At 42.5% G+C, this 26,721-nt stretch overlaps 1 protein-coding gene across 5 annotated transcripts; it reads left to right on the plus strand.

The window, feature by feature from the left end:
- On the plus strand, nucleotides 1-22,902 carry LOC110520416 (T-box transcription factor 15). Of its 5 annotated transcripts, XR_005051355.1 has the most exons (9): nucleotides 1-511; nucleotides 8,186-8,393; nucleotides 11,120-11,221; nucleotides 15,168-15,351; nucleotides 16,918-17,085; nucleotides 17,406-17,470; nucleotides 18,827-18,948; nucleotides 20,383-22,387; nucleotides 22,421-22,902. XR_005051355.1 is itself a non-coding variant. In XM_036974958.1 (8 exons), exons 1-8 carry the CDS (start codon nucleotides 310-312, stop codon nucleotides 21,207-21,209), a joined length of 1,878 nt encoding a protein of 625 aa, XP_036830853.1. In that variant the 5' UTR covers nucleotides 1-309; the 3' UTR covers nucleotides 21,210-22,902. The 5 variants fall into 5 exon arrangements, 4 of the variants coding, with proteins under 4 accessions (XP_036830853.1, XP_036830855.1, XP_036830854.1 ...); XM_036974958.1 differs by having other exon boundaries at nucleotides 20,383-22,902; XM_036974960.1 differs by having other exon boundaries at nucleotides 18,851-18,948; nucleotides 20,383-22,902.
- The last annotated feature ends 3,819 nt before the right edge of the window (nucleotides 22,903-26,721 follow it).

Consider the following 26,721-nt stretch of genomic DNA (forward strand, 5'->3'; position numbering starts at 1 on the left):
AGTTATCCAGAAGTGAGTATCAATCAGAGAGCGGGGAGAAGGACAAAAAGAGAAGAAGGAAGAGGCAGAAAAGCAGGACGGAGAGACAAAAGCGATAGATAACATTACTTTCGAGCAATCAAACGCGCCGTAGAGATGGCATATCATATTGTTAGAGGTTTGAAACATCATTTATAGTCATAGTTTTTGGATTACTTTCGTCATTGTCGACTTTTTGCACTGTTGTAAACATTGACGTGCGCATTTTCCTTGTGCTCACTGCTTGGACGGAGTTTTTGTTTTCCTTCTTGTGGATTTGCCTTGGGAGAAATGAGTGACAGGAGGCGATCTGCCGCTGCTCTGAGCTCGAGAGCGCACGCCTTTTCGGTGGAAGCCCTGATCGGGTCAAACAAGAAGAGAAAGCTCCGCGCCTGGGAGGAAAAGGAGCTGGAGTTGTCTATGGAGAGCCTCGCCACCAACGGACAATTAGGAGACGGCGACGACCCTGCACATTGTCTAGATATCGACCCCGGTCAGTGCGTAACCACCATTACTTCATATTTTGGGGTTGTTGAATATTGTTATGCTTCCATCACAAAACTACGGATTATATCTCATGGAAAAGAGGAATACAGAAAAGGCAACCATTTCATCACCATCTCAAAGATTACGAGTCATACTTTTTCCTCAGATAACTAATGTGGAATAGTATAGTAGCCTACTACTGTAGTCTAATAGTGCCCGTAAATAATATATGTTTGTAGTTTAACATAACTATATACCGTTGGCCTAATAGTGGTGTATTAACATTGTGTAAATTATCAAAGAAGTTAACCACAAAGTATTGATTTTGTATAAGAACCATTGCTTTAACAAATTAATTGACCTGTCAGTAGAAGCACGCAGAAAACGTAGTAGCTTCTCGTGGAAGGTCACGGTTAATTTTCTTATTGCGCTACTATATTAATTCATAACGTAAATGGTTACCTTAAAAGTTGTTTTACCATTGTTTTACAAATGACTACATATTGGTACAACATTGGTACAGCATGTGAGGCCAGTGCCCCCTCTCTATTAGGCCTAGCTGGGTAAAATCTATTTCACGTGTGCCTTCCCACTGAGCACAGACGTCAATTCAACGTCTATTACACATTGGTTCAATGTCATTTCATTGAAATGACGTGCAAACAACGTTGATTCAACCAGTGTGTGACCAGAGGGTCTCTATTGATACAATACAATTGGCCATACAGGTGACGCCAGTGGAGACATGATCAATTGTAATTAATATTTACATATTAAGATGGTCTTGAATTGAGAGAGATATTTGGCAGAGATGAGATAGGCCTACATTAGCAGCAAGGTTACACGAATTAGTGTAGTTTCTGTGGTGCAATGCAAATCATGAATTTTTGCATACAAGATATCGTAGAAATAAGCCAAATCTGGGTTTTTTATACAAAAAAAATGGTGAGTCCAAATATAATATAAGACAATGTGTGTGTGAAGAGAGTGTGTGTGTTGTTTGCACATGGTTAGCCTGTGTGTATTTTCTATTCCAATTTCGTGCAGCATATACAGACCTAGTCTGACGCCATAATTGTTCATATTTGGGAAACAATAGGCCAATGAAACGTACGTTTAAACAATTTGTATTATTATGTTGTATTGGTTTATTTTTCCGATAATATAAACTATTTCGCTATATGAAATTAAGGACACGCAACCCCCGTCTGCGTTTGACCTATAGGCCTACTCAAAATGTGTTCAGTGGATTACTTTAAGTCTAAGGAAAACATCAACACAGCTTTCAGTCAATTCTTGAGCCATAATATTATTTTGTAACATTTTAAATATATTTATTTTTACAGTGTATTCGCTATAGGAAAAACGGCGATTGTGTAGAGACTCGGGCCTCAATCTCCAAGTAGCACACACCTATATGAGCAATGGTGGGTATAAAGAATAGCCTAAAACAGAATTGGGACATCAATGTATATTTAATTCAAATTGATGATTATGAATTTTCTATGCCTAAATCCCAAAATTGCTCATTTTAATGGCCTGCAATGAATCACGTAGGCTTTTTATTACTGTCAAAACATTTCATATCCATAAATCGCAATTCTCAAAATCTTTTCAAAATCTTTTATCGTTTTTTATTTGTTGGAAATGTTGTAATTAGCAAAAGAAAGTAGCTTAGCCTATCAGGATTTTCAATAGGTCGAAGTTATTGCAGGCCTAGGCCTACTGTGCGCATGTCACATTATATTCAAGTTAGGATAGGCCTATCTATCATTTTAAATGCTAGAATGTTCTAAATTATTAACGAAGACAGCTAAATCTGTATGAAAAACTTTTATATGTCACAAATGTAATTTTGTGGGATTTGGAGCAGGTTTGAATTGAAGAACACTGCATTGATCTTATCGGAGAGACTGACGTCAAAAGCAGACAACAATGACACAATCTTGAGGCTTCGAGCTTTAGTATCCTTACTTTATTAACTACATGACGATGGATATATTCCATACCCTGGCCTATTCTAACCTCCTCTGGCCTCAGATATGAATCGTAGGCCTAATATAAATTGATAGATATCCTCTCAGCTCATTATAGCCTACATTGAATTTCAACAGACACGTAAACCAACAATCCCCATTACAACTGGATTCACAATAGGTATTGTAGCCTATAGACAAAAGGCGAATTCCTCCTGCTTTTTCTCAAATATCAAATATGTAGGCCTGCATTAATGATCTAAAAGGGTCTAAAACGTTTTGCATTACGGGCTATATGCCCATATATATATATATATATATATATATATTATTTGGTTAATTCAAATCACTGTAGACTCATTTAGCGTCACGTGCATGGCTTTATGATCTACTTATTTATTTTAAATTTTACAATACATTGTTGAGGCCTGGTCAAGCTGCATGGTCGAGAAGCCTTCAGCAAAATGACTGGACCCCCGCGCACAGAGGTTGCTGACTGAAATACGCCAGCCGCCAAGCGTTGGGCATTTGGTGGATGCCTCACAAATGAGGAGAACCGAACTAAATTAGTTCACAGCTGAGATGCAGGGTATCGGTACTACCATTGACAATTGGACAGCGAGCCAGTCAGTCAAATACAGGTTATGTATCCTCCACGGTTTCACATGAGCTGTTCCAGTTGGAGTCGTCATTAATTGAAAAGTCACGTTGTCTCGACGAGCTCCATGTCATTATGAGCCAGATTCCTGGCAGCGTTGCAGGCAGTGTGTGAGAGTATCCAGCCTTGACTAGCCTCCAGTTGACGCGTAGACCAGCCATCATTGAAAACAGCTCGTCTCTGTGGTCAGTTTGTGCGGTTTAGGCTTTTTACTTAATGATTTTGCCTCCATGTGAAGCTTTCAAACCGACATGGTCATATAACATTCTTATTGAAAGAAACGTCTTGGAAGAATATATAAAGATAGTGAGAACACCACACAATAGCTTAAACTGAATTAATCCCAATGTGTTTTCAGAGAACCAACATGTATGACAAACATGACCTTAGTTTCAGATAAGCACATGTAGGCCTGTCTGCAGAATTTCCCCTCCAAAGCAAGGACTATTATCAATATTAAATGACTTGCCTGAAATGTAAATATCAGCACTGTCAGGTGTGTGGAAGAGAGAACATTCAAAACCTGTAATTATATTATGGATAATAATTTAGTCTTGTATTTGTATTTTTACAGTCTATGGGGTGACATTGGATTTTAAGAGACAGGCATAGGCTACTGTCACTGAACTGTTGAATCTTTACTTTAAACCATATATTTGTGATTTTGTGTTTATTCTGTCCGTACTTCATTTAACTCTGTGGTTTAAATATGTTTTCCTATTCTGTATAATAATATATTATATACTGTATGATATACAAATTGTCACTTGGTACTGATTATCCCAGAACCATTTTCTACATTATAGACTCAAATGTAAAAATTCTGCCTCTGAGAAGAAAAGCCAAAATGTAAGACAACAGATGTGTGCGCTATTAAAATGGTTAAATCTTTCTTTTATTGCCTCTCCCTAACATGGGTCTGAATTAAATTCAGGCAGAAACAGGTGGTTCTGCTTCTTGTGGATTGGGTTACTCTTCAATTTCATGGTTGGTAGATTGCTACTTACCCACTCTGTTACAACTGTATTAAATGCATCTTCTATTCATAAACCTGTTTCCATAGGAAGGACTTTACCTTGTAAGGCAAGTGTGTAATGATCACCAATGACCAGATTAGTCATACTCTTTGAATAGTCCATTGTTGAATAGTCCATTGTCCCAATTCAATAGTCACACAAACATTTGTTAGTTTCTTAACATGTTTTTTTCCAAATTAGATCATTACATAGTGAATGAGTTTGTGTGTGAGAATAAGAAGCTAAAATCCATAATATTCTTTGTGTTATAAAAGTGTTATAATTCACATTGAAACTATCTAGATTTCTTTTTGTGACAAACCGAAGACATCATTATTGTTATTTTTTCAAACTTGGTAGACGTACAGGGAAAATCAATGTTCTCCGTCTAATGAGGTTCAACACAAGTTGATTTCTCTGTGCCTAACCACAAGTTAGTTTATAGGGTTTTGAAAAAGTGAGTGCTGTTCTCCATAGTTTAGTAGAGATTGGTGCAGTCTTTATTGGACAACTGTCTATGATTGTAGTTGGTCTGCATTAATCATGCAGTTGAGGTTAGCGCCAGATTTCTGACTCTGCTTCTACCTTTCTCTCTATTAGCTGCAGCGAGGTGCTACTTCCTTAAATATATGTATTTGTTCCTCTCTTCCTCTCACTCTGTCTCTTTCATTGTCTCCTCATTTCTCTCTCGATATCTTTCTTTTTACCCAGCAATATCCTGTGTAATGTGGGATAGATGTGTGTCGTTTCTCTCACTTGTGTTGCTCAGCTGTACTGACTGGTTATAGTGGGTGAGACAGAGCAGGCTGTCAGTGAGTAGGGGGACAGTGGGATAACTGTGGTGGACAGGGACTGGTCTGGTGACATATGAGGGACAACGTGGTGACTCATTGAAGGCTGGTAGACGTACACAGCGCAGCTTGATGACAGCAAAGGCCTGAGATGACAGCAGCAACCAGGCTGTCATGGTTGCTCTGAGCAGGCACAGATATCTGGTTTGGCCTCTCCCGCTGTGTGGCTGATGGCTGTGGGGCTGTATGGGCCAAATCAGCAGCCACTCTGTCAGCCTTGTTCTTCGGCTCACACATGGTGTGAGAGAGAGGATCATCACCGCCAATACGCTGAAAGGATCTCTCAAGTGGATGCCGAAAAGTCTTTCCCTTAAATATCTCACTCCTTTTCTCTGCACCTCTCTCTCGCTCTCTTTCTTCCTCTCTCTCGTTCTCTCTCTCTCTCTCATATTACTCTCTCACCCCCCTCTCTCACTAATCCCTCTCTCTCTCTCTCTCTCTCTCTCTCTCTCTCTCTCTCTCACCCCCCTCTCTCTCTAATCCCCCTCTCCCTCTCTCTCTCTCTGTCTCTCTCTCTCTCATCCCCGCCTCTCTCTCTCTCTCCCTCACCCCCCCCCCCTCTCTCACCCCCCCCCTCTCTCTCTCTCCCTCCCTCCCTCTCATCCCTTTCTCTCTGTCTCTGTAGTGTATCTGTCCTGCCTGCAGTGTCTTCATGTCTCCACTCAATGCTCTTGTCTCTTGTTTTGGGGCTGGTGATCACTTGGTGGTTAGTCCTGGGCCACACTCCAGTCTTTAGCAGTCCTGCATCTGCATAACCCTGCTTACCTGGTGTGTCCTTCCAAAGCAACGTACTCATGTCAGGGCTCTCAATAAATAATACAATATTACATCCCTGGGACTAAGGTAACAACACATCCGCCACACTGATCGTCAACACAGGGGCCCCTTAGGGGTGCGTGCTCAGTCCCCTCCTGTACTCCCTGTTCACTCATGACTGCACGGCCAGACAGGACTCCAACATCATCATTAAATTTGCAGATGACACAACAGTGCCTGATCACAGTGCCTGATCACAGACAACGACGAGAAGAGACCTGGCCGTGTGGTGCCAGGACAACAACTCTCCCTCAACGTGATCAAGACAAAGGAGATGATTGTGGACTAGAGGAAAATAAGGACCAAGCATGCCCGAAAATCAAATCAAACCGAATTGTATTAGTCACATGCGCTGAATACAACAGGTGTGGGTAGACCTTACAGTGAAATGCTTACTTACGAGCCCCTAACCAACAATGCAGTTTTAAAAAATAAGGATAAGAATAAGAGATAAAAGTAACAAGTAATTAAAGAGTAGATAGTCTGGGTAGTCATTTGACTAGATGTTCATGAGTCTTACGGCTTGGGGGTAGAAGCTGTTTAGAAGCCTCTTGGACCTAGACTTGGCGCTCCGGTACCGCTTGCCGTGCGGTAGCAGAGAGAACAGTCTATGACTAGGGAGGCTGGAGACTTTGGCCATTTTTAGGCCCTTTCTCTGACACCGCCTGGTATAGAAGTCCTGGATGGCAGGAAGCTTGTCCCCAGTGATGTACTGGGCCGTTCACACTACCCTCTGTAGTGCCTTGTGGTCGGAGGCCGAGCAGTTGCCATACCAGGCAGTGATGCAACCAGTCAGGATGCTCTCGATGGGGCAGCTGTAGAACCTTTTGAGGATCTGAGGGCCCATGCCAAATCTTTTCAGTCTCCTGAGGGGGAATATGTTTTTTTGTGACCTCTTCGTGACTGTCCTAGTGTGCTTGGACCATGTTAGTTTGTTGGTGATGTGGACACGAAGGAACTTGAAGCTCTCAACCTGCTCCATTGTAGCCCCATCGTTGAGAATGGGGGCATAGGCCTCCCGGGTGGCGCAGTGGTTAAGGGCGCTGTACTTCAGCGCCAGCTGTGCCATCAGAGTCCCTGGGTTCATGCCCAGGCTCTGTCGCCGCGACCGGGAGGTCCGTGGGGCGACGCACAATTGGCCTAGCATCGTCCGGGTTAGGGAGGGCTTGGTCGGTAGGGATGTCCTTGTCTCATCGTGCACCAGTGACTCCTGTGGCGGGCCGGGCACAGTGCGCGCTAACCAAGGTTGCCAGGTGCACAGTGTTTCCTCCGACACATTGGTGCGGCTGGCTTCCGGGTTGGATGCGCGCTGTGTTAAGAAGCAGTGCGGCTTGGTTGGGTTGTGTATCGGAGGACGCATTTTCTCCCCAATTTCGTATTATCCAATTGTTGTAGTAGCTACTATCTTGTCTCATCGCTACAACTCCCGTACGGGCTTGGGAGAGACAAAGGTTGAAAGTCATGCGTCAAGTAAGTAAGCATTTCACTGTAATACAACACCTGTTGTATTCAGCGCATGTGACTAATACAATTCGGTTTGATTTGATTTTATATTGGCACAAACAAAGGAGACAGTACATTAATAAAAAATAGAATGCATAACTTTACAGTAGACTGTATAGAACTCTAGCTGGAACCAACAAAGGGTGGGCCAAAGAGCCATTTTGGAACCCTTTTGGATTCCATGACTTTATATGGAAACTAAGATCTGGAACAGTTAATCTGGGAAATTTTGTCAATTCATGTTGTTTATGTAGGCTACACTTCTTTTGCCATTTTCATTGATGTTATTGTGTTGCCTCTATTAGAGATTTCATGGTAAAAAAATATAAGAACTTTGTTATAACTTTGTTGTGGATCCTTTTCATATGGCATAGTAATATATGACATAAGACTATATACATCGTAATATGAATTAAAGTGTGTAGTTCGTGAGTATGTTTATTTGAATAATACGTCTTAAATTCATATGGGCATGAGTCTGTTAGTCATACTATATATTTTTATGCTCTCATTGACTGTGGCGTGGCATTCAATTGGGTTCATTTTTCATATTTTTTTATTTTGTTCGTGGGCGGTTTTTTTCATGTAAAAATACCCATTTCGTTTGATGCATGCTTTACCCTTGTGCTTTTTTGTATACCCCTGGATACTTTATGACATTTCAAACGTAAATGGAATAGTTTTAGTCAGATTTCAATTTTCTCCAGTTTTGGTGCTTTCTCTGAGTTCATGCTGCAGGTGATTTGGCCTCAACGGGCAATACCAGAGACCATAAAAAACAGGTCAATACTCAACGCCAATTTCCCTAAAGCCCCGGCTCTATTTGTGGCTGTATTTTCATAATCTTGATAATCTCCACAGATTCGGAGGCGAGCCCCGGATCAGACGGTGAGGGTTTGGCGGAGAGGACGTCGTGCTCCTTCGGCTCCCCCGCGGACCTGGCCCCGGCGGCCTGCGAGCCGTCTCCCGCTGCCTCCATGGAGGAGATTCAGGTGGAGCTGCAGTGCGCAGACCTCTGGAAGCGCTTCCATGAAATTGGCACGGAGATGATCATCACTAAAGCGGGGAGGTAAAACAACTGCTACATATTTATGATTTATTAAGGGACTCATCTGATATTATATTTCCTTCTAGGAATAGGTTGCGCTGAACACATGTTCTGTGTTGGCCTACTATAGGATAGACTAGGCATATGGCCTAGTTTTCTATAGGTTTTACGACTAGGTGCATTGCCTCTGATGACGCAAACTTGTTTATGAAGTTCTGTGCAAAATTGATTATAATTGCTACATTTTCCACACACGCACGCACACGCACACAGACACACGCACACCGAGCCTAGTTTTGCGCAGAAGATGCCCGTCCTCTATGGGAATTAACCCTGTTTTTGAGGGGTGCTAATGTGTTGCACATGGGGGAAAGGGCTCCGGACGTGCGAGGGCCGATCCAATCACAGGCCATACATGAAGAGTAAGGCTATTCCATGGCTGATGTCAGAGAATAGCCGGCGAAGAAAGGAACTGTTTCCAATTCATCTCTTTGAAACATGTTTTCGGTTTTCTTGCCCTTTTGGGTAGCAATTACAACCTAAACCGAGCATATAACTAAACCTACACTGTTCTCAGGAAGACCTTTCCCCTGCGCGTTCTCCCCGGGAAGGCCATGTATTTCCCGTCCATTTTGAATTTTATGATCAAGCAATATGAGAAGGGAACTTATTGCTTGATTGATTTATTTTTGCCGTCAAGGAAATTTATGAAGTCCACTTATTCACAAAGTAAGCCTAAAAATAAAGCGGTCTAGGGTATTACTATTCCCTCCATGAAACAAATGAAAAACATTGGGAAAGAATGTTCCTCTGTAGGTCTATAGTTTGTAATACATTAATCTGTTTACATGTTTGTTTATTAGGGTATTTGCAGATAGAAGGTGAAGAGGTTTATCTAACCTAGGCATAACTGACTTTAGTTTCAAAGGCCACTTGATTTTACAGTTCAGTTTTCTTTAAACTACCACTGCAAACTTCAGCTAACCTTAGCCACCACATCTTCCCTCTTTCTTTCTACATGTCTTTGTTTTGTATGTCGTGTTTTGTATTATTTGTTCTGCACCCAGAACTCTGGGTCTTGTTGTTCCTGTATGCTCTTTTATGTTTAGATAAGAATTGTATACCTGTCTTGTATACCTATACACCATTCTTGTGTGTTTAATAAAACATATTTGAAACAAAGTACATATATATAGATTTCATTTTTTTATGTATCAGAAATATTATTTATGTTTTAGGCTACCATTTAATGTCAATTAAGGAGAAATAGAGGCCCAGTAAAAACATCAGCATCAAACCTTTAGATTTGTCCCCATCTAGTCTAGGCTAGTATAGGCTAGTATAGGCTAGTATAGGCTAGTATAGGCTAGTATAGGCATATATAGACCTACTACTTTTAACAACAGAAGATAGATAGTACGATATTAATTTTAACAACAAAAAATATTATGATATTAATCACAAAAAATATTATGATATTAATCACATATGATAATTCCTCTGACTATGTAACATGCATTAGAGGAGAGCGAGGGCAGAGCGGAATGTTCTATGGCCTAACATAGGGATGCGCATATTTCCCTTCTCATTTGAAAATGCTTTCAATTTCGTTAAACTAGATATCCACTGATTATTTTTGTCGAACTTAATTTATTTGAAGCTGGCCAATTAGTCTACATGTTTTTATGGAGAAATGTCAAGGACCACGTTGTTTGCGTGTTGAATTTTCTTTTGGTAGGCCTAGGCCAATATCAAATTGCATAATATTCTAAAGTTGTACTGTGAAGTTGTAAAGTTGTATTTTCCGGTTTGCTCTTATGTTAATAATACATGTACGCTAATTTGACAGCTAACCCGTAAATCAGATTTACCTAAACAAGATATGATCAACGTTGTTTTTATGATATTCATGAATCAGATTTGCGTTGTTAATCGCCCCATGAATATAATCAGTCCCTGTTTCAATGCAGTAGGCCTAGAGTTTACAGGACTGGCTGCGTGTATTTCATGGCTCTGCTAATAATAAGCCTATAAATTCAGAGGAGGAAGGAAGTAAGAAAACAGCCCTCTTTTCTCATTATGAGGGAAAAGATGTATGGCGTTTAAATGAAATAAAAATGCAGCTTTTGAAGTGTACAACGAGGAATTAACTTGTAAATGTCTCTGTGTATGCAGCCCTGCTTTTAATATGGCGTCTGTTTGCGTTCTAAACTTATTTTCCTGGTTTGATTTGTGTCGAATAACAACAAAAAAACGTCTCATGATTGGGTACACATTGTCAAGGAAGAGTGAGTTTGTTGCCAGCTCGTGCATTAAGACAGTTTCAATCTTCTTTGATGATGAAATGACCTACTTTCTTAAATCAGAATAATATTTATTTAATGAAGACATGGAACTTTGATAGACATTTTAATGAATTATCATAAAGTTGTGCATCTAGGCCCTGTTATGATGGGATGAGGGGTGAAAATGACCTCATATGACTGGCAAAACATTGGTCTAACTTCAAACCTTGTCTCTCTCTTGGGTGTTGTGAATTTTCTCAGTGATTTGCCCAGTGGTGCACTAGAATATATTTCAAGTGACATTATACCTAATGTCTGCATTAATTATACTTAATGTCTGCATGGTGCAGGGTTTCTTTTCCCCTTTTTATTGCTGATGCTCATAATCCAATATTAAACTTTGCAAGCTAGTTTGCTAATATCACACACTCTCTCTCTCTCCCTCTCTCTGTCCTCTCATAGGCGGATGTTCCCTGCAATGAGAGTAAAGATCGTGGGTCTTGACCCCCATCAGCAGTATTACATAGCCATGGACATTGTTCCTGTGGACAATAAGAGATACAGGTATGCTCCTATCTTCTTAAGGTATGCTCACACTTCTTAGCGCTTACAAACATTTCCTAACTTCCCAACTCATTTCCTAACTTCCCCATTCAGATGGGTGTGTAGAATGATGTATCCACAGTGATGTACACATACAGTGTCTTCAGAAAGTATTAATACACCTTGACTTTTAGTTGTTTTACAGCCTGAATTCAAAATGGATTAAATAAAAATAAAAGTCACACCCATCTACACACAAAACCCTACAACGACAAAGTGAAAACAAGTTTTTAGAAATTGTAACTCATTTATTGAAAATGAAATACAGAAATATCTAATTTCCTTAACTATTCACACCCCTGAGTCAATACTTTGTAGAAGCACATTTGGCAGTGATTACAACTGTGAGTCTTTCTGGGTAAGTCTCTAAGAGCTTTCCACACCTGGATTATACAACATTTGCCCATAATTTTTTTCAAAATTCTTCAAGCTCTGTGGAATTTGTTGGTGATAATTTCTAGGCAAGCATTTTCAGGTCTTGCCATAGATTTTCAAGTAGATTTAAGTAAAAACTTTAACTTGGCAACTCAGTCTTGTTGTTCACTGTCTTCTTGGTAAGCAATTCCAGTGTAGATTTGGCCTTGTGTTTTAGGTTATTGTCCTGGTGAAAAGTGAATTCATCTCCCAGTGTCTGGTGGAAAGCAGACTGAATCAGGTCTTCCTCTAGGACTTTTCCTGTGCTTAGCGCCATTCCATTTATTTTTATCCTGAAAAACTCCCCATCCTTAATGATTACAAGCATACCCATAACATGATACAGCCACCAGTATGCTTGGAAATATGGAGAGTGGTACTCAGTAATGTATTGTATTGTATTTTCCCAAAACATAACACTTTGTACTCAGGACAAAAAGTGAATTGCTTTGCCAGATTTTTTGCAGTATTACTGTACTTTAGTGCCTTGTTGTAAACAGGTTGCATGTTTTGGAATATTTTAATTCTGTACATGCTTCCTTCTTTTCACTCTGTCAATTAGGTTAGTATTGTGGCGTAACTACAAGGTTGTTGATCCATCCTCAGTTTTCTCCTATCACAGCCATTAAACTCTGTAACTGTTTTAAAGTCACCATTGGCCTCATGGTGAGATCCCGGAGCAGTTTCCTTCCTCTCCGGCAACTGAGTTAGGAAGCACACCTGTATCTTTGTGGTGACTGAGTGTATTGATATACCATCCAAAGTGTAATTAATAACTTCACCTTGCTCAAAGGGATATTCAATGTCTGCTTTTTTAAAATTTTACCCATCGACGAACAGGTGCCCTTCTTTGCGAGCCATTGCAAAACCTCCCTGGTCTTTGTGGTTGAATCTGTTTGAAATTCACTGCTTGACTGAGGAACCTTACAGATAATTGTATATGTGGGGTACAGAGATGAGGTAGTCATTCAAAAATCATGTTAAACACTATTATTGCACACAGAGTGAGTCCATGCAACTTAATATGTGACTTGTTAAGCACATTTTTACTCCTGAACATATTTAGACTTGCCATAACAAATGGGTTAAACATTTTTTTTACAAATTCATTTGTAAAAATTTCTCAAATAAGTATTCCACTTTTACATTATGGGTTATTGTGTGTAGGTGTAAGAGTTTTGCTTCCGTCACTCTCCTCGCCCCTACCTGGTCTCTGCACACATCAACAACAGTCACCCACGAAGACGCACAGATCATTTCACATGGTGATAAGAAATGCAGATATACACATAAATCTGAATGGAACCTGAAACAATGGTCTTTACTGTATGTCCATCTTGGGGATAGGTTTTTATGATGGATATCTCCAGTTAAAGTATCTGAATGAATTTCTGGCATAGAACACAATGTCTGGCCCTCCAGAGAAGGACACCAGAGGAGAATGAAAAGTATTTATCATGATGTGTTTATGGTTCGAGTGAGACCATCAAATTGATAGCTTTATTCACTGTGTAAATGGCAAAGCATATTTTTATTGTAAACCTATTTGACCGTGGTGGAATACTAGTTTTATAATGTAAGTTATTTCAGCCATCTCAGGACGCAGTGTCAGAGCGACAGACAAAACGGCAGTGTCATAGTTGCAATAACGTTATAACAGCGCTACAGATGGGTTACCATGCCTTTGGTTTATTTTATCTCATATTGAACACAGAGTACATCTTCAGTTTATATATCAATAACATGCATTAATGATATTATTGTTACAGACATTTTTACTATGTTTAAGTTTTATTTGATAAACAGAACTTGGCTTTCTTGAATGGAACACTGAAGAACCACTTTAACAATGCATTTTCAGTAGTTAAACATTATGTATTCTATTCCCAAGTTGTTTATTTACATTTTTTAATTGAAGCACTGTAGAACCCTGGCTCTCTCACTGACTGAAGCATTTGCCTTAGAGTGAACGCTCTAGAGAACCAAAATATCATGGAAGATTTTTAGAAGCCAAAAGATCTTGTAAAATTAAATAGGATTTTCATCCCGGCTCGGGACTTTACCACAGGGCTTTGTAAACTGAGCTCCGAGCTGTCACTGGAATGTCTCATAGTTCTCATAGAGGGGGTCTGGAAATACAGTCGTTACTTGCTTTACTTAGGCTCTCTGCCTCTCTTTAGGAACTTCTTGTTTATTCTGGGCTCTTTAAATCTCTATATATTGAGTGTCCTTTATGTGGACAGTTGGTAAGTCTTAAGTTTGAATCGCATTGCGCACACAGACCAGCAATGTCAAGCTCTTAAAATTGACTTTGTCCCCAATATGTGAACGCACACACGCACGCACGCACACACACACACACACACACACACACACACACACACACACACACACACACACACACACACGCACACGAAAACACATGTTTACATACAAAGACTTGACTTGATAAACTCAACCCTGTAGGGTAATGTAATAGTAATATTTACTCTGTCAGTAAGGTAACCCAATTTCCAGTCTGGGTTTGGCAAGTGTGTGTCAGTCTGAATTTCTGTTTGTCCATAAAAGTATATATCTGTTTGATGAGTTGCATGCATACATATGTTGTGTTGGTGGTCTGTGTGTGTGTGTGTGTGTGTATAGGAAGTGTGGTGTTGGATGAGGAGGCGTGCATACTCCCCCCCCCCCATCTGTCCAAAGGGTGTCACATAAAGTCAGATCTTTATTGATTGTGCTGGAGCCAGATGGCAGATTTATGGAAGATGAAAGGGGACTAATCAAATTTCCAGTCCTGTTTGGGGCTAAGGTTTCTCTCTTCCTTAACACTTTCCCTGCTACACCGAGCTTAACCCTAAACAGCACTCAAAACAGGAAATTACACAAACGCCTGGCATTCTGTGTGTGTGTTTGGTCTGGGGTCGGGTCTGTGTGTGTGTGTGTGTGTGTGGAGATAGTGTTTGTAGGTGTGTACAGGGGGGTCAAGGCTGTGTGTGTGCGTATGAGAGAGAGAGAGACTAGAGGGTTGTGTAATAACAAAGAGGCCAAATTAGAGTTTTGTCCATGTTTTACCGCTGAATGATGACTTTGGCAGAGGCGTTGCAAGTAAGCACTTTCAACTGTGCACATGGCCAGAACTAAAGGCAAACAGCTGTGCCTGGGGCTACAGTGGACTGGAATCCCCCTCGTGCTACAGTCAGTCAGCCAGTCAGTGAGGGGAATGCTCTATGGTGGGTGGGGCAGCCAAATTGTACCGTAACTTACAATCCAACATAAAATGTTATGACTAAGCTTAATTGGTAATATGTCATTAAAAGCATATGTAGTGTGTGGGGATATTTGATGTCTCTATTGTGAACAAGCCCTGCATCTGAAACACATGACACATGATGTCCAAGACTTCAATGCTTCCCAATAACATGCAAAACCTGAAAATGAATGAAAATGAAATATGGTTTGGTGCTGATACGTCTGTCACTGTGTGTGTGTCATCCAGGTATGTGTACCACAGCTCCAAGTGGATGGTGGCGGGGAACGCGGACTCCCCCGTGCCCCCGCGGGTCTACATCCACCCAGACTCCCTGGCCTCTGGAGACACCTGGATGAGGCAGGTGGTCAGCTTCGACAAACTCAAACTCACCAACAATGAGCTGGATGACCAGGGCCATGTGAGTGAGCCGGTGAGCCGGCTTAACTTGACATACCAACTCTTGCCTCCCTCCTACACCTGTACACTGTTACACCTGTACACTTGAACACTGTTACACTTCTACACTAATATAAAGATGTATTAGTAAGTGTACTGTTTCAGTATTTCTCAAAGTGCTTCACATTATAACAGGGGAATTTATTTCACCCCACCCATGTATAGATGAGACTATTCTTAGAGAAGAAGAGAGACTGTTTTTGCTACTTCGGCCTTAATCGACTGGTACTGAAACAGTCGATTGGTCGTGATGTAGTTATGGCACATGATGGATCTCCTCATGACATGAACTCAGTGCTGTTACAGGCCAGATTGGTTTGATTACCAAGTTGTTGAAACAGTCAGAAGCCGGTGCATACCCATTTCTCCATTGGGGTCCTGATTTAGGGATGCCAGTGCAGCGCTGGTAGGCTGGCACACCCTGGTCCTCAATGTGGGCCTGTTTTCCACCCGGCCCGCTGATTCTATCGCAGCTCCGTTCTTCTGACAAATGTAATAACAGATGCAGCAGTGGGTGCGTATTTTGAGGGTAGTCAGTCAAGGCCCCTTTTTCCTCTCCCACAGACTCGTTATAAGGCCTTTGTTCTCCTGGAGGCCTCGAGGCGAGAGGAAATTAACTTTGTAACTTCCTGTGTGAGAAACCTCACCGCAGATAGGCTGGTATCTGACCCATCTCTCTTCTCTTCTTCCTCCGACTACTCCATCAACAGCGGTGGCTATTGGTTATTAATCATCTGTTTCATGTGCTGCTGATTTTTCAAGCTGATTGGCTTTTGGTTGTGATTCATAAATGAGATATAAATATGTCGCTGAAGTCACTGCATTGCTACAGAAGGCTGTCAGGGACATTACAACATGTATTGTTTTGACAAGAGATCTGTCAGATAATACCCTTGGCTGCTCTGTGTTGTTGTGAGCTCAGTGTGTGTACGTGTGACGGGGGCAGGGTTGACCTGACTCAGGCCCAGGCAGGACTCAGAACCCTTGGTCATAACTGCAGGGTCCCGTGAGCCGAGCAGGGGGGCAAGGGGAAGGTGATGGGGGGGCCCTGGCTAGAAATTACATTTACTGTCAATGTTATTCAGTACTGTTTCCCCAATCTCTGTTTGAAATGACCCCCTTAGTTGTTTGCGGCTCCAAGGAGGCTTTCTCACTCGGGCTGTAATCAAGAGCAGACAGAGAGCCGGAGGGAAGGCTGGGCCGTCGTAACCTGACTCCTCGGCTCTGCTCTCTGGTGTTAAATACTTACCTCACCACCTCTCTCATTAGAAGTGTGGACTCATGTTCCTCTTAATTATATAGCTCTGACATGAATTCAGACTTGCTTAGACACTTACACACACATACACACATATATAAATACACACAAACACACACACACACACACACACACACACACACACACACACACACACACACACACACACACACACACACACACACACACACACACACACACACACACACACACACACACACACACACACACACACACACACACACAGAGAATGTAACCATTACGATCTCTCTGTGGTTTCAGATCATCCTCCACTCCATGCATAAGTACCAGCCTCGTGTCCATGTGATCAGGAAGGACTTCAGCAGTGACTTGTCCCCCACCAAGCCTGTTCCCAGCGGAGAGGGAGTGAAGACCTTCAGTTTCCCTGAGACTGTCTTCACCACTGTCACCGCCTACCAGAACCAACAGGTCTGAGACCAGACACCTTTCTCTTTGTTGCTACAATGGTATGTTGCCACTCAATGGGTCTATCTGCACCAGGCTTAGGATCAATTCATTTTCATTTCTGGAAGTGAACATCAATTCAATTTATGAATGGAAAATGACCCATTATTAATATTATTAACTCAAATTCAGATTTTCATGAAATTCTTTCTTCATTCATACATTCATTAGGTCCCTCTTCAATAAAAAAAAACGTTATGTTGACCCGTTTTTTCCCTCTCCAACATGCACATCGGTCATCGCTATGTCATGTGTTTTGATTGTAATGTTTTTATTTCCTGCAGATAACAAGACTAAAGATCGACCGCAACCCATTCGCTAAAGGATTTCGGGATTCAGGCAGAAACAGGTATATATTTCCCCAGTAACCCGAGGTCCGTGTAATACAGCATGATTCAGCGTTCGCCATGCTGTGTGGCGCAAATCTTTCATTTTCTCCAACGTGGCCTTTAATATGGAAATAATCCCCTGGAGATACCTCCTAATCCCATATGCTGCTCTATATAAAATCAGTCACTCTCTACCCTGCCAAGAAAACCCCATTACATCTGAGATAGAACCACATGTTTTGGGTAGGGCTCTCTCTCTTTCCCTCCTTTTCTCTGTCTGCCTCTCTCTCTGTGTGCCTCTCTCTCTGTGCCCCTCTCTCTCTGTGTGTGTCTCTCTCTGTGTGTCTGTTTATCTGTCTGTCTGTCTGTCTGTCTGTCTGTCTGTCTGTCTGTCTGAATTATCATATATAGCGGGGGAAACACTGAACCAGACCCTCAGCACATGAAAGCTCCCCTCCCATCTGGAGCACATTTTCGGCACAGATATTTGAGACATCTTTTTTTCATTTTTCAAACAATAGAGTGCCGGGTTTATGAACTAGCATTAGAATTTCATTGCAGAAAACTACAGATTAAAAGATTATGCAGGAATAGGATATTTATAGACAGAAAATGTATTTATCTTTACATATCCTAACTCTGCTCATGGAAGTAATTTACCCCATCACTGTTAAACTGTGCAGAGTAATGCCACATTATAGCGATCTGAACAATAAAAACAGGGACATATTACACAAGCTAAATTGTACAATTACCTTCTGAGTTGGTTCTCTATGTATTTATATGTTAATACAGATCCATCTCAGGCATTAAATTATGATTATGTCGTTAATTGGATTTTGGCTGGTGACACATTACTTTATGAGGTAAAACAGGCCATAGCTTATTTGTTGGGTTTTGATCCTGAGCACTATGAATGAGCGCACTGATGGCCAGGGCCAGTGTGATTAGCGTAGTGCGCTAACGAGCTGGAATGGCCCGGGAGTTACTGGCCCTAAAATAACATGGTCGGGACAGGCCCTCGTTTCCCTGGGATAGGGCTCAGCAGGGCACACAGGAGTAAATCACGCAGGAAGGAGAACCGTGTTCAAGATGAAATGTCACCCAGATTTATGTTCACAGTAAAAACCTGCTCCTTTTAATGGCTCCAGTTTCCTCCGTCTGACTCCACTTCTCCTTCTCTGCCTCTCTCTTTCCAACCTCTCACTCATACTTACACTCCCTCCTTTCTCTATGTGCCTCTCTTGTTCTTTTGACTATCTGTTTTCCCGTCACAACTCTTCCTTCCTCTTTCTCTTGCCCCGCCCTTGTTATGTTTTATGTACCCAACCCTTCCCTCACACTGACCCTCTTTTTTTTTTCTTCCACTGTTTCAGTCTCTCGTTCTCTCTCTCACACAGGACTGGTCTGGAGGCGATCATGGAGACCTATGCATTCTGGAGACCGCCTGTGAGGACACTCACATTTGAGGACTTCACCAACATGCAGAAACAGCAAGGTGTGTAAAACTGTATTTAAACTATGTCCTAATCTCCCATCTACACTCTCTCACTGTCACTGCATACCTTTTCCTTTCCTTTCCCAACACATCAATTATCTATGTCCTTCATCAGTCTGGTCATCACTGGTCATCACTTTTGGCATGTCCGTCTGACTTGGAATGTACTGAACTTTTCACATTCTAAAGGACCTTAACAATAAAATAATTAAATGACCCCTGTGGCTTTGTGACGTGAGCGGTATCAGTGAAAGTCTCATGCGTCTCTCCCCAGCGAGCACAGCCCAGTGTCTCTACTCATGGCTCGTATCACAGGCCCCCGATGCTTAAAGCAAGTTGATTTCTTCAGCACTCCTTTCTCCGAGGTCATGATGACGTTACTTCACTCAGTATTTTGTCTGTGTCGACATCTGTTTCTTATCACAAACTCCTCCAAACCGATTAGACGTTAATTAAAGTCCTCGCGCCTCTGATGAACTTTGGGCACGCCGTAAGGACTGAGCACCCCTCCCCCACCCCCCAGCTCCACCAGACGGCCTTCCAGTGGGGTAATCAACCGTTCCCCTCAGCAACACTAACGCTGCTCTAACCCCTGACGACCAGAAAGGAAAACATGACATCACTGTGATATCTTCCTCTCCTTACCAACAGAAACTTGCAGAACTGAGCTGAACAGAACAGCTGTATTATCAAAGGCATATGGCGCAGTCAGAATCAGAGCTCTGGCCATGAGAGAATCCTGAATCCTGAATTAGTTATGCAGTGTTTTTTCTTCTTTAGCTGGTTTCAAATGGAATTTTAGTGAATGCGGCCCAAATTCTCATTAATAAAGAAATATGTGAGTGATATCCCACAGCGATCGGTTGACTCCAAAAGCTTGACTTATTGCATGTTAACCTGTGCCAAGATGAGTTTTATTCTTACGGTCATACATGTCTAAATTATGAATGCATGATTCTTTGAGAAAAGGGGCAAGCTCAGAGCTCTGTTGACCCGACATGTAATGTACCAAACTGAAGCCACATTTATGCTCAGAAACAATTACTGTTATTTATGAGAGGGTTTAAGATCCCATAAATAGTACAATTTAAAATAAGTAATGCGGTCATGCAATTAGTCCTTAAAATCAGATGTTGAGCAAGTCGAGGTGGTGAAGTCAGCTGCAATTTACAAGTAAGTGTAATATCACATTTTTTAATACATGTGAATTAAGATGCTTATGCACCAGTCTTAAACAGCACTCTCTTATTTGACCGGTTAAGATCAAACGGCAGCAGTTGCTGGAAGGGGACATTCTGGCGGCGAAAGGCTGAAATGAGAGATATTGTCAGAGTGTGATTGTTGGCCAGTGTTTGTGTTGATGTTTCACTCTGTAGCGCTGGTTCTGTCTCACTGTCTTTGCGTTGTGTGTGTGTGTCTCTGTGTGTTTTTTAGGAGGAAGCACGGGCACCTCTCCCACCACCTCCAGCACAGGAACCCCCTCCCCTTCTGGTGCAGCCCACCTCCTGTCCCCCTCCTGCTCACCGCCTACCTTCCACCTGGCCCCCAACACCTTCAATGTGGGCTGCAGGGAGAGCCAGCTGTGCAGCATGGGGTTGTCTGAGTACCCGGCCTGCGCCCGCAGCAACATGGCGGCCCTACAGGGCTACGGGGGCCTGGCTGACAGCTCCTACGGACGCCTCCAGTCAGCAGGGGGCACTGTGGCCTCCACCCAGCAGTCTGAATCCTTCCTGCCCCAGAGAACTTCCTCCCTGATTGCTGCGGGAATGCAGGGGGGCGGCCATGGCTCTCTGTCCAGTGGCAGCAGTGGAAGTGCTGGCGGAAAGATGGATGCCTATGGAGGTCAGTTGACCTCGTTCCCGGCCTCCCAGCTGCAGTATGTGATGCAGGCGGGCTCTAGCTCCGCTTCTGGCTCTTCCTCCTCTGGCTCTTCCCCCTCATCCGCCCACATGTTCAGCGGGGGCCACCACCATGTGCAACAGGGGTCCTACAACGCCTTCTCTCTCCACAACCCTTACAACCTGTATGGATACAACTTCCCCACCTCCCCTCGTCTGGCTACCAGCCCCGAGAAGCCTCAGGGCGGCCTCCTGTGTTCCTCTTCCCCTGCCGGGGCATTTGCCGAGCGCCAGTACCTGTCCAACGGTGGCATGGACAGCATGCACATGATCGGCAATCCCTCCACTGGCCAGCAGGGGGCAGGCTCCTGTGATGGCCGGCAGTATGGCTCCTCCTCTCAAATGTCTATGCACATCGTATAAAAACTAGGATCTCACTTCTGACCCATTTTCGCTGTCCCATTATTTCAACAAGTTATGTTTCTTCTACGATAAATCTGTTATCTCAGATGTGCTATTGATGTTGAGTCATTTTACGTTTAGCGTTTGTAATACTGAGGTAGTGTACAAAGTTAACCTTTCAAAAAAATGCCTTTTCATCTCATGATGCTTGTTGTTTTGAATTTCCCCCCAACAAGCTTTATTCAACGGAATGAAACTGTTATTTAATTGCCACAATAGTGTTAAAAAGGCAAAGTGAAACCGTATACCTGACTCTCTCAGTAACTGTTCAGAACACTAACCCCATTATTGGGGACACACAGAGGGATCCGTGAAGGAGAGGGGCCCATATACTCTTACTGTGCAGGGATTCTCAGGAGTGAACCCATGAATTTGTTATGGTGCAATAGTAATGACAGCCTCTACAGTAACTCAGCCTTGTTGCTATGGATTATAACCAGCCCCGGACATGATGTGACAGGGGCTTTGTGAGATCCAGAAACTTCCCCTCCACTTCTACATCTCTAGTTGTAACAGGACAGTTATGCAACATTATAGCATTGTGGCAACATTGGGAGAGAACTGAAAGGGTTGTGGATATTAACAGTGCCTGATCAATATGGTTTTCCCTCTGGTCACTCAGAGGTGATGAAGGGAGGATGATGGATGGACAAAGGGTGAACATAATATAATACAGCACATACTCGAGGGATGAAGTCAAAGACCTACAGGTCAGGGTGAGGGATGAAGTCAAAGACCTACAGGTTAGGGTGAGGGATGAAGTCAAAGACCTACAGGTCAGGGTGAGGGATGAAGTCAAAGACCTACAGGTCAGGGTGAGGGATGAAGTCAAAGACCTACAGGTCAGGGTGAGGGATGACGTCAAAGACCTACAGGTCAGGGTGAGGGATGAAGTCAAAGACCTACAGGTCAGGGTGAGGGATGAAGTCAAAGACCTACAGGTCAGGGTGAGGGATGAAGTCAAAGACCTACAGGTTAGGGTGAGGGATGAAGTCAAAGACCTACAGGTCAGGGTGAGGGATGAAGTCAAAGACCTACAGGTCAGGGTGAGGGATGAAGTCAAAGACCTACAGGTCAGGGTGAGGGATGAAGTCAAAGACCTACAGGTCAGGGTGAGGGATGAAGTCAAAGACCTACAGGTCAGGGTGAGGGATGAAGTCAAAGACCTACAGGTCAGGGTGAGGGATGAACTATGTGTGTCCGACAGGGGCCCAGTTGTTGGCCCTGCATCTCTCAGTGGACATGCTGGATGAGAGGCTCTGTTCAAGGGGACACTGAATATACAGTGAAATCACCACAATCTTATCAATTCCTTTCCTCACAGACTGGAATGGCTTCACAATTTTGAGTGGATTACCTTTTAAAAAGCATATATAAGATGGTGAATGCAAGTAAAAACCATACGCTTTCAAAATTGTTGTGTGAAATGTTTTAAATATACAATAGGAGAACAGAGTAATTAAAGTATGTTTTGGTGTGTTGTAGATAAGCGTATTTAAGTGCCAAGCAATAATCCTATTATATTGGCCAATCTATCATGAAGACAAATGTGTGGAAAAAAGGGAAATATCAAAAATATTCTTTAGAAAGGCATTCAAAAAAAATGTACATACAGGTGCCAAGCACAGTAATGTTCAATAAACATTTGAAATCATTTCCATGGTTTTGATTCATTTACAGCCGTCACTATAAGAGGCGCGTACCATCAGAGTGGACCACTAACAAAAACACAAAGAATAGAGCATCCTCTGACATGTTCTTATTCAAATATCACTTACTAGCAATTACAACGATATTCTACCATTTGGTATCATATTATTCAACATCCATGGGGTTTATTTAATTAGTTTAAATAACAGCAAATCTTACTGACTGTGGCTTTATCATCAAAAATCTGCAATACTCTAACTATGCATGTATGGAACAGTAAAGATGAAGAAAGATATACCAGCATATCGTGTGTTTTACAAAAAGTATCCAAGAATGGTCTTATTTATTATCCCAAGGTCCTGTAAACACATCTGCCCTGGTTGGTTTGAACCAATGACTCATCACATCTATCAAACTGAAATAGGAAAAAAAAAACAGTCAGTCCTGCAGGTTCTGCCTGCCAGAGAGAAAAGGAATGTGCATGATGTAACTATTGTTGTGGACGACTGGACATAAATATGCCACCTGTTTCAGAGGAAAGCAGCTCGTAATCACTTGAGAGAGAGAGAGAGCGAGAGAGAGAGCGAGAGAGAGAGAGAAACCATACAGTATTTACGATGATTCTATTCTTGCTCTGCGGTACCCCTCATTACAGATCCATGCAGACCCCAGTGATTTAGCAGACCAATTAGCATGTAATGGATGTCCTCCGAGGAGAAAGTTCCTGCCCAATCACTTCCTATCATGCGTACGGTTCCAACCATGAAATATCATATCTGAACCATGATCAGAGAATGAAGTGGATCTGGGACCATGGAGACAGGGCTCAGTATCGGAAACACCTGTTTTCCAACCATGACTACAGCAATGAGTGGATGAACCGGAGAGGAGAGCAGCAATGATTTCATAATTTGGCAAAACGCCATATATCTGGACATTATTTCCAATAATTATTCACGTTATTTGTCTGATATCCGTCTACATCTTTTCCGCAGCATTTAAAATCAACTTCTCCTCACTGCAAAATTACCTCAGCTTTACAGAGAAAAGGCACGCACGTGGTAGGAATAACACAGAGTAGAAATCTACAAAGCATATGATATAATACACAGCAGAGTCTGTTATAGCTCTGTACTACCGTATCAAAACATTGCCTTCTAGCGCCAGATTCAGAACGGCTTGAATAACAAGCTTGAATAACAAGCCTCACATCCTTTCATCTTGGCTTCTTTCATTAGCAGTAAAATATGCAACCAATCCGATTGATTGGTTAATAAATGTATATGCCTGCCATATAGCAAAATATGAAACTGGAACAATTTAAGATTCCCAACAAACTTCTGACAGGCTGGATATTTTATGAGACACTCTGACAAAGTTGAGAGGGTTCCAGTGCCTATTGCCGGGCACTCATTTTGAGTGACAGCATGTTTACTGGAAGGTATCTGTTCCATAATCCTCTCTGCGGTCATTGATCTTTCTCTTTGAGCAGATTTCAGACATTTTACAGATTCCCAAACGTGATATCTGTCCCCAGGGAACCTTACTGGGCAGGATTCTGACTGATTCTGACCATTATTGGACCTGTGCAGAAAAACGTATGAAAAACGTCACTTTGACTGGGGACTAGGGGGCTGTTTTCTTTTGATAGGCTGGACCGCTCGTTGTGTGTATCACCATATAAGATACGATTTCTGGTAAACTATTGCCCTCTTGTGTTTATACTCCTATTTGCCGTGGATTCCTAAGCGTTGGCCGATCATACTAAGTGTCAGGAGATTCACTATCTCAATGTGATACTTTACAACTGACAAGTGCATTACAACATTAAATCACCTGTCTGTCACAGGTTTCAATTCCTTCAAATACCTTGCATACCTTTTTTATTTTACATCTTGAAGGTATTTTGAGAGTAACACAGGATGTATATCTGAACCCTGAGTTTTCAACTAAAGCAACACGTTGATTTATTGCCAACTGCATGCGTTTTTATTGCACATACATGCAATGTTTTGAGACCCTTTTGAAATACTTTTATTTCATTGTTTTATATAGGAATTTACAGCCAGCTATCAAATTTGACTTAAGAACTATGCAATACGCAAAAGGGTATTCCTTTAGTCATTGTGTTCCTAATTTTCTGGATAGACACCTCTTGTATAGGTATGAGAAAATAATTCCTCTCTATTTCTGCTTTTTAGTCCACGTGCATGGAGGAGAGGAGGAGGAGAGAATGTGTTCTGGATCCAACTGGTGGTGATTCATGGTTTCCCCTTGCTCTGTGTGAGAAAAACAGCATTGAGCAGCTCATATGTCAGCATGAAGTATCACACACACACACACACACACACACACGCACGCACACGCACACGCGCACACACACACACACACACACACACACACACACACACACACACACACACACACACACACACACACACACACACACACACACACACACACACACACACACACACACACACACACTCTCTCTCTCTCTCTGAAATGTGGACGCATAGGTCAAAAGGAAATACTTAAAATGTTTTTTCCCCTTCTGGAGGGAAAAGAGATGTTTGAGATACCATCACCCCCGAGGCAGGTTTTTCTGATCAACCTGAGGGCCCAGATGGAATCGGTCCAGCCGGGGGTCTCCTGTGGCGGGTGGCCTGCTGAGTACAGAGATACCCCACCGTGTCACCTCCATGGTTAAATGAGAGAGGTCCGGTCCGGAGCGGTTGCCTCCTTAGAGGGCCTGCGGATAGTGTGACTGACCTGGATGGCTGACCCGGATACCGACCCGGAACTCCAACCAGACTCAGTCAGACTGAGCTGTGTGGGAATAGGGATGGCCTGGGTTTGAGAAGGGGCATGAATGTAGAATGTAGAAATGTTGAAGGATTTAGGTTTGTCGGTTTCAAATTGCCTTTCAATGCTGAGCAAAACCTGGGCTTGAGAAAAAGGCCTGGTGGTAGGGGGTTTTGGGGTGGTTTGGAGGGTGGTAGTGGTTGATTAGCAGAGACACGTGGGTTGGTTGGTGGGGTGGGGAGGTAGGGTGTGCTTGGAAGAGGGGGTGGGGGTTGGGAGGGCCCAGATACAGAGAAACAGGTGTCACGGTGTCTCCAGCAGGAGAAAAGAACATTAGGGACGGCGACTCATTTTCTCTAGAGCCTGAGCAGCTCAGACAGGATCTGAATATGATGATTGGTGGGAATAAAAACCAGAGAGAGAGAAAGAGTGATGGGGGGGGGGGGGGTTCAGGTCTTCAACAAGACAGACAGTATCTCTTAGCAGGGATGTGAGTATGGCAGTATATAGACAGTGTTACTGCACAGTAGTAAATAACAGTGTTATCTAGGACATTGAGAGTTCTCATCAGATATTCACCCAGAGATCATGGGCTAAACAATACTAATGGTTCTGGATGTATGAACAGCGATACAGGGGTAAAGCAATGCTCTGTGTCATAAATAAAAGGCCTTGCTTATAAGTGGCGAATTTCCCAACTCTTTGGCACGGCATGCGTCTCTTGTCTTGACGGGCCTTCAGAGTAGGCCTTCTGAGTCGACATTCGCTGCGCTCGTTATTTTCACAGGAAGTTTGTTTAACGGTCGATAGATGGACTCGGTGTACAACCATCATTCAAGCGATTTGAAAATGCCCAGCTAATCCCCCCAGCTAAATATTCTGGAAAATATTCTGCCAACACACATGCGTACTATAAATCACCTTTATAATGCTTGTCACATAAAATGTTACTACGACTGTGGACTTAAGAGCGTGTCCGTTGTGTTAAGGCCAACATGGCTGGCTGGGGCTGATTTTG

Source organism: Oncorhynchus mykiss, chromosome 3 (assembly GCF_013265735.2).
Source record: "Oncorhynchus mykiss isolate Arlee chromosome 3, USDA_OmykA_1.1, whole genome shotgun sequence".
NCBI classification, from domain to species: domain Eukaryota; kingdom Metazoa; phylum Chordata; class Actinopteri; order Salmoniformes; family Salmonidae; genus Oncorhynchus; species Oncorhynchus mykiss.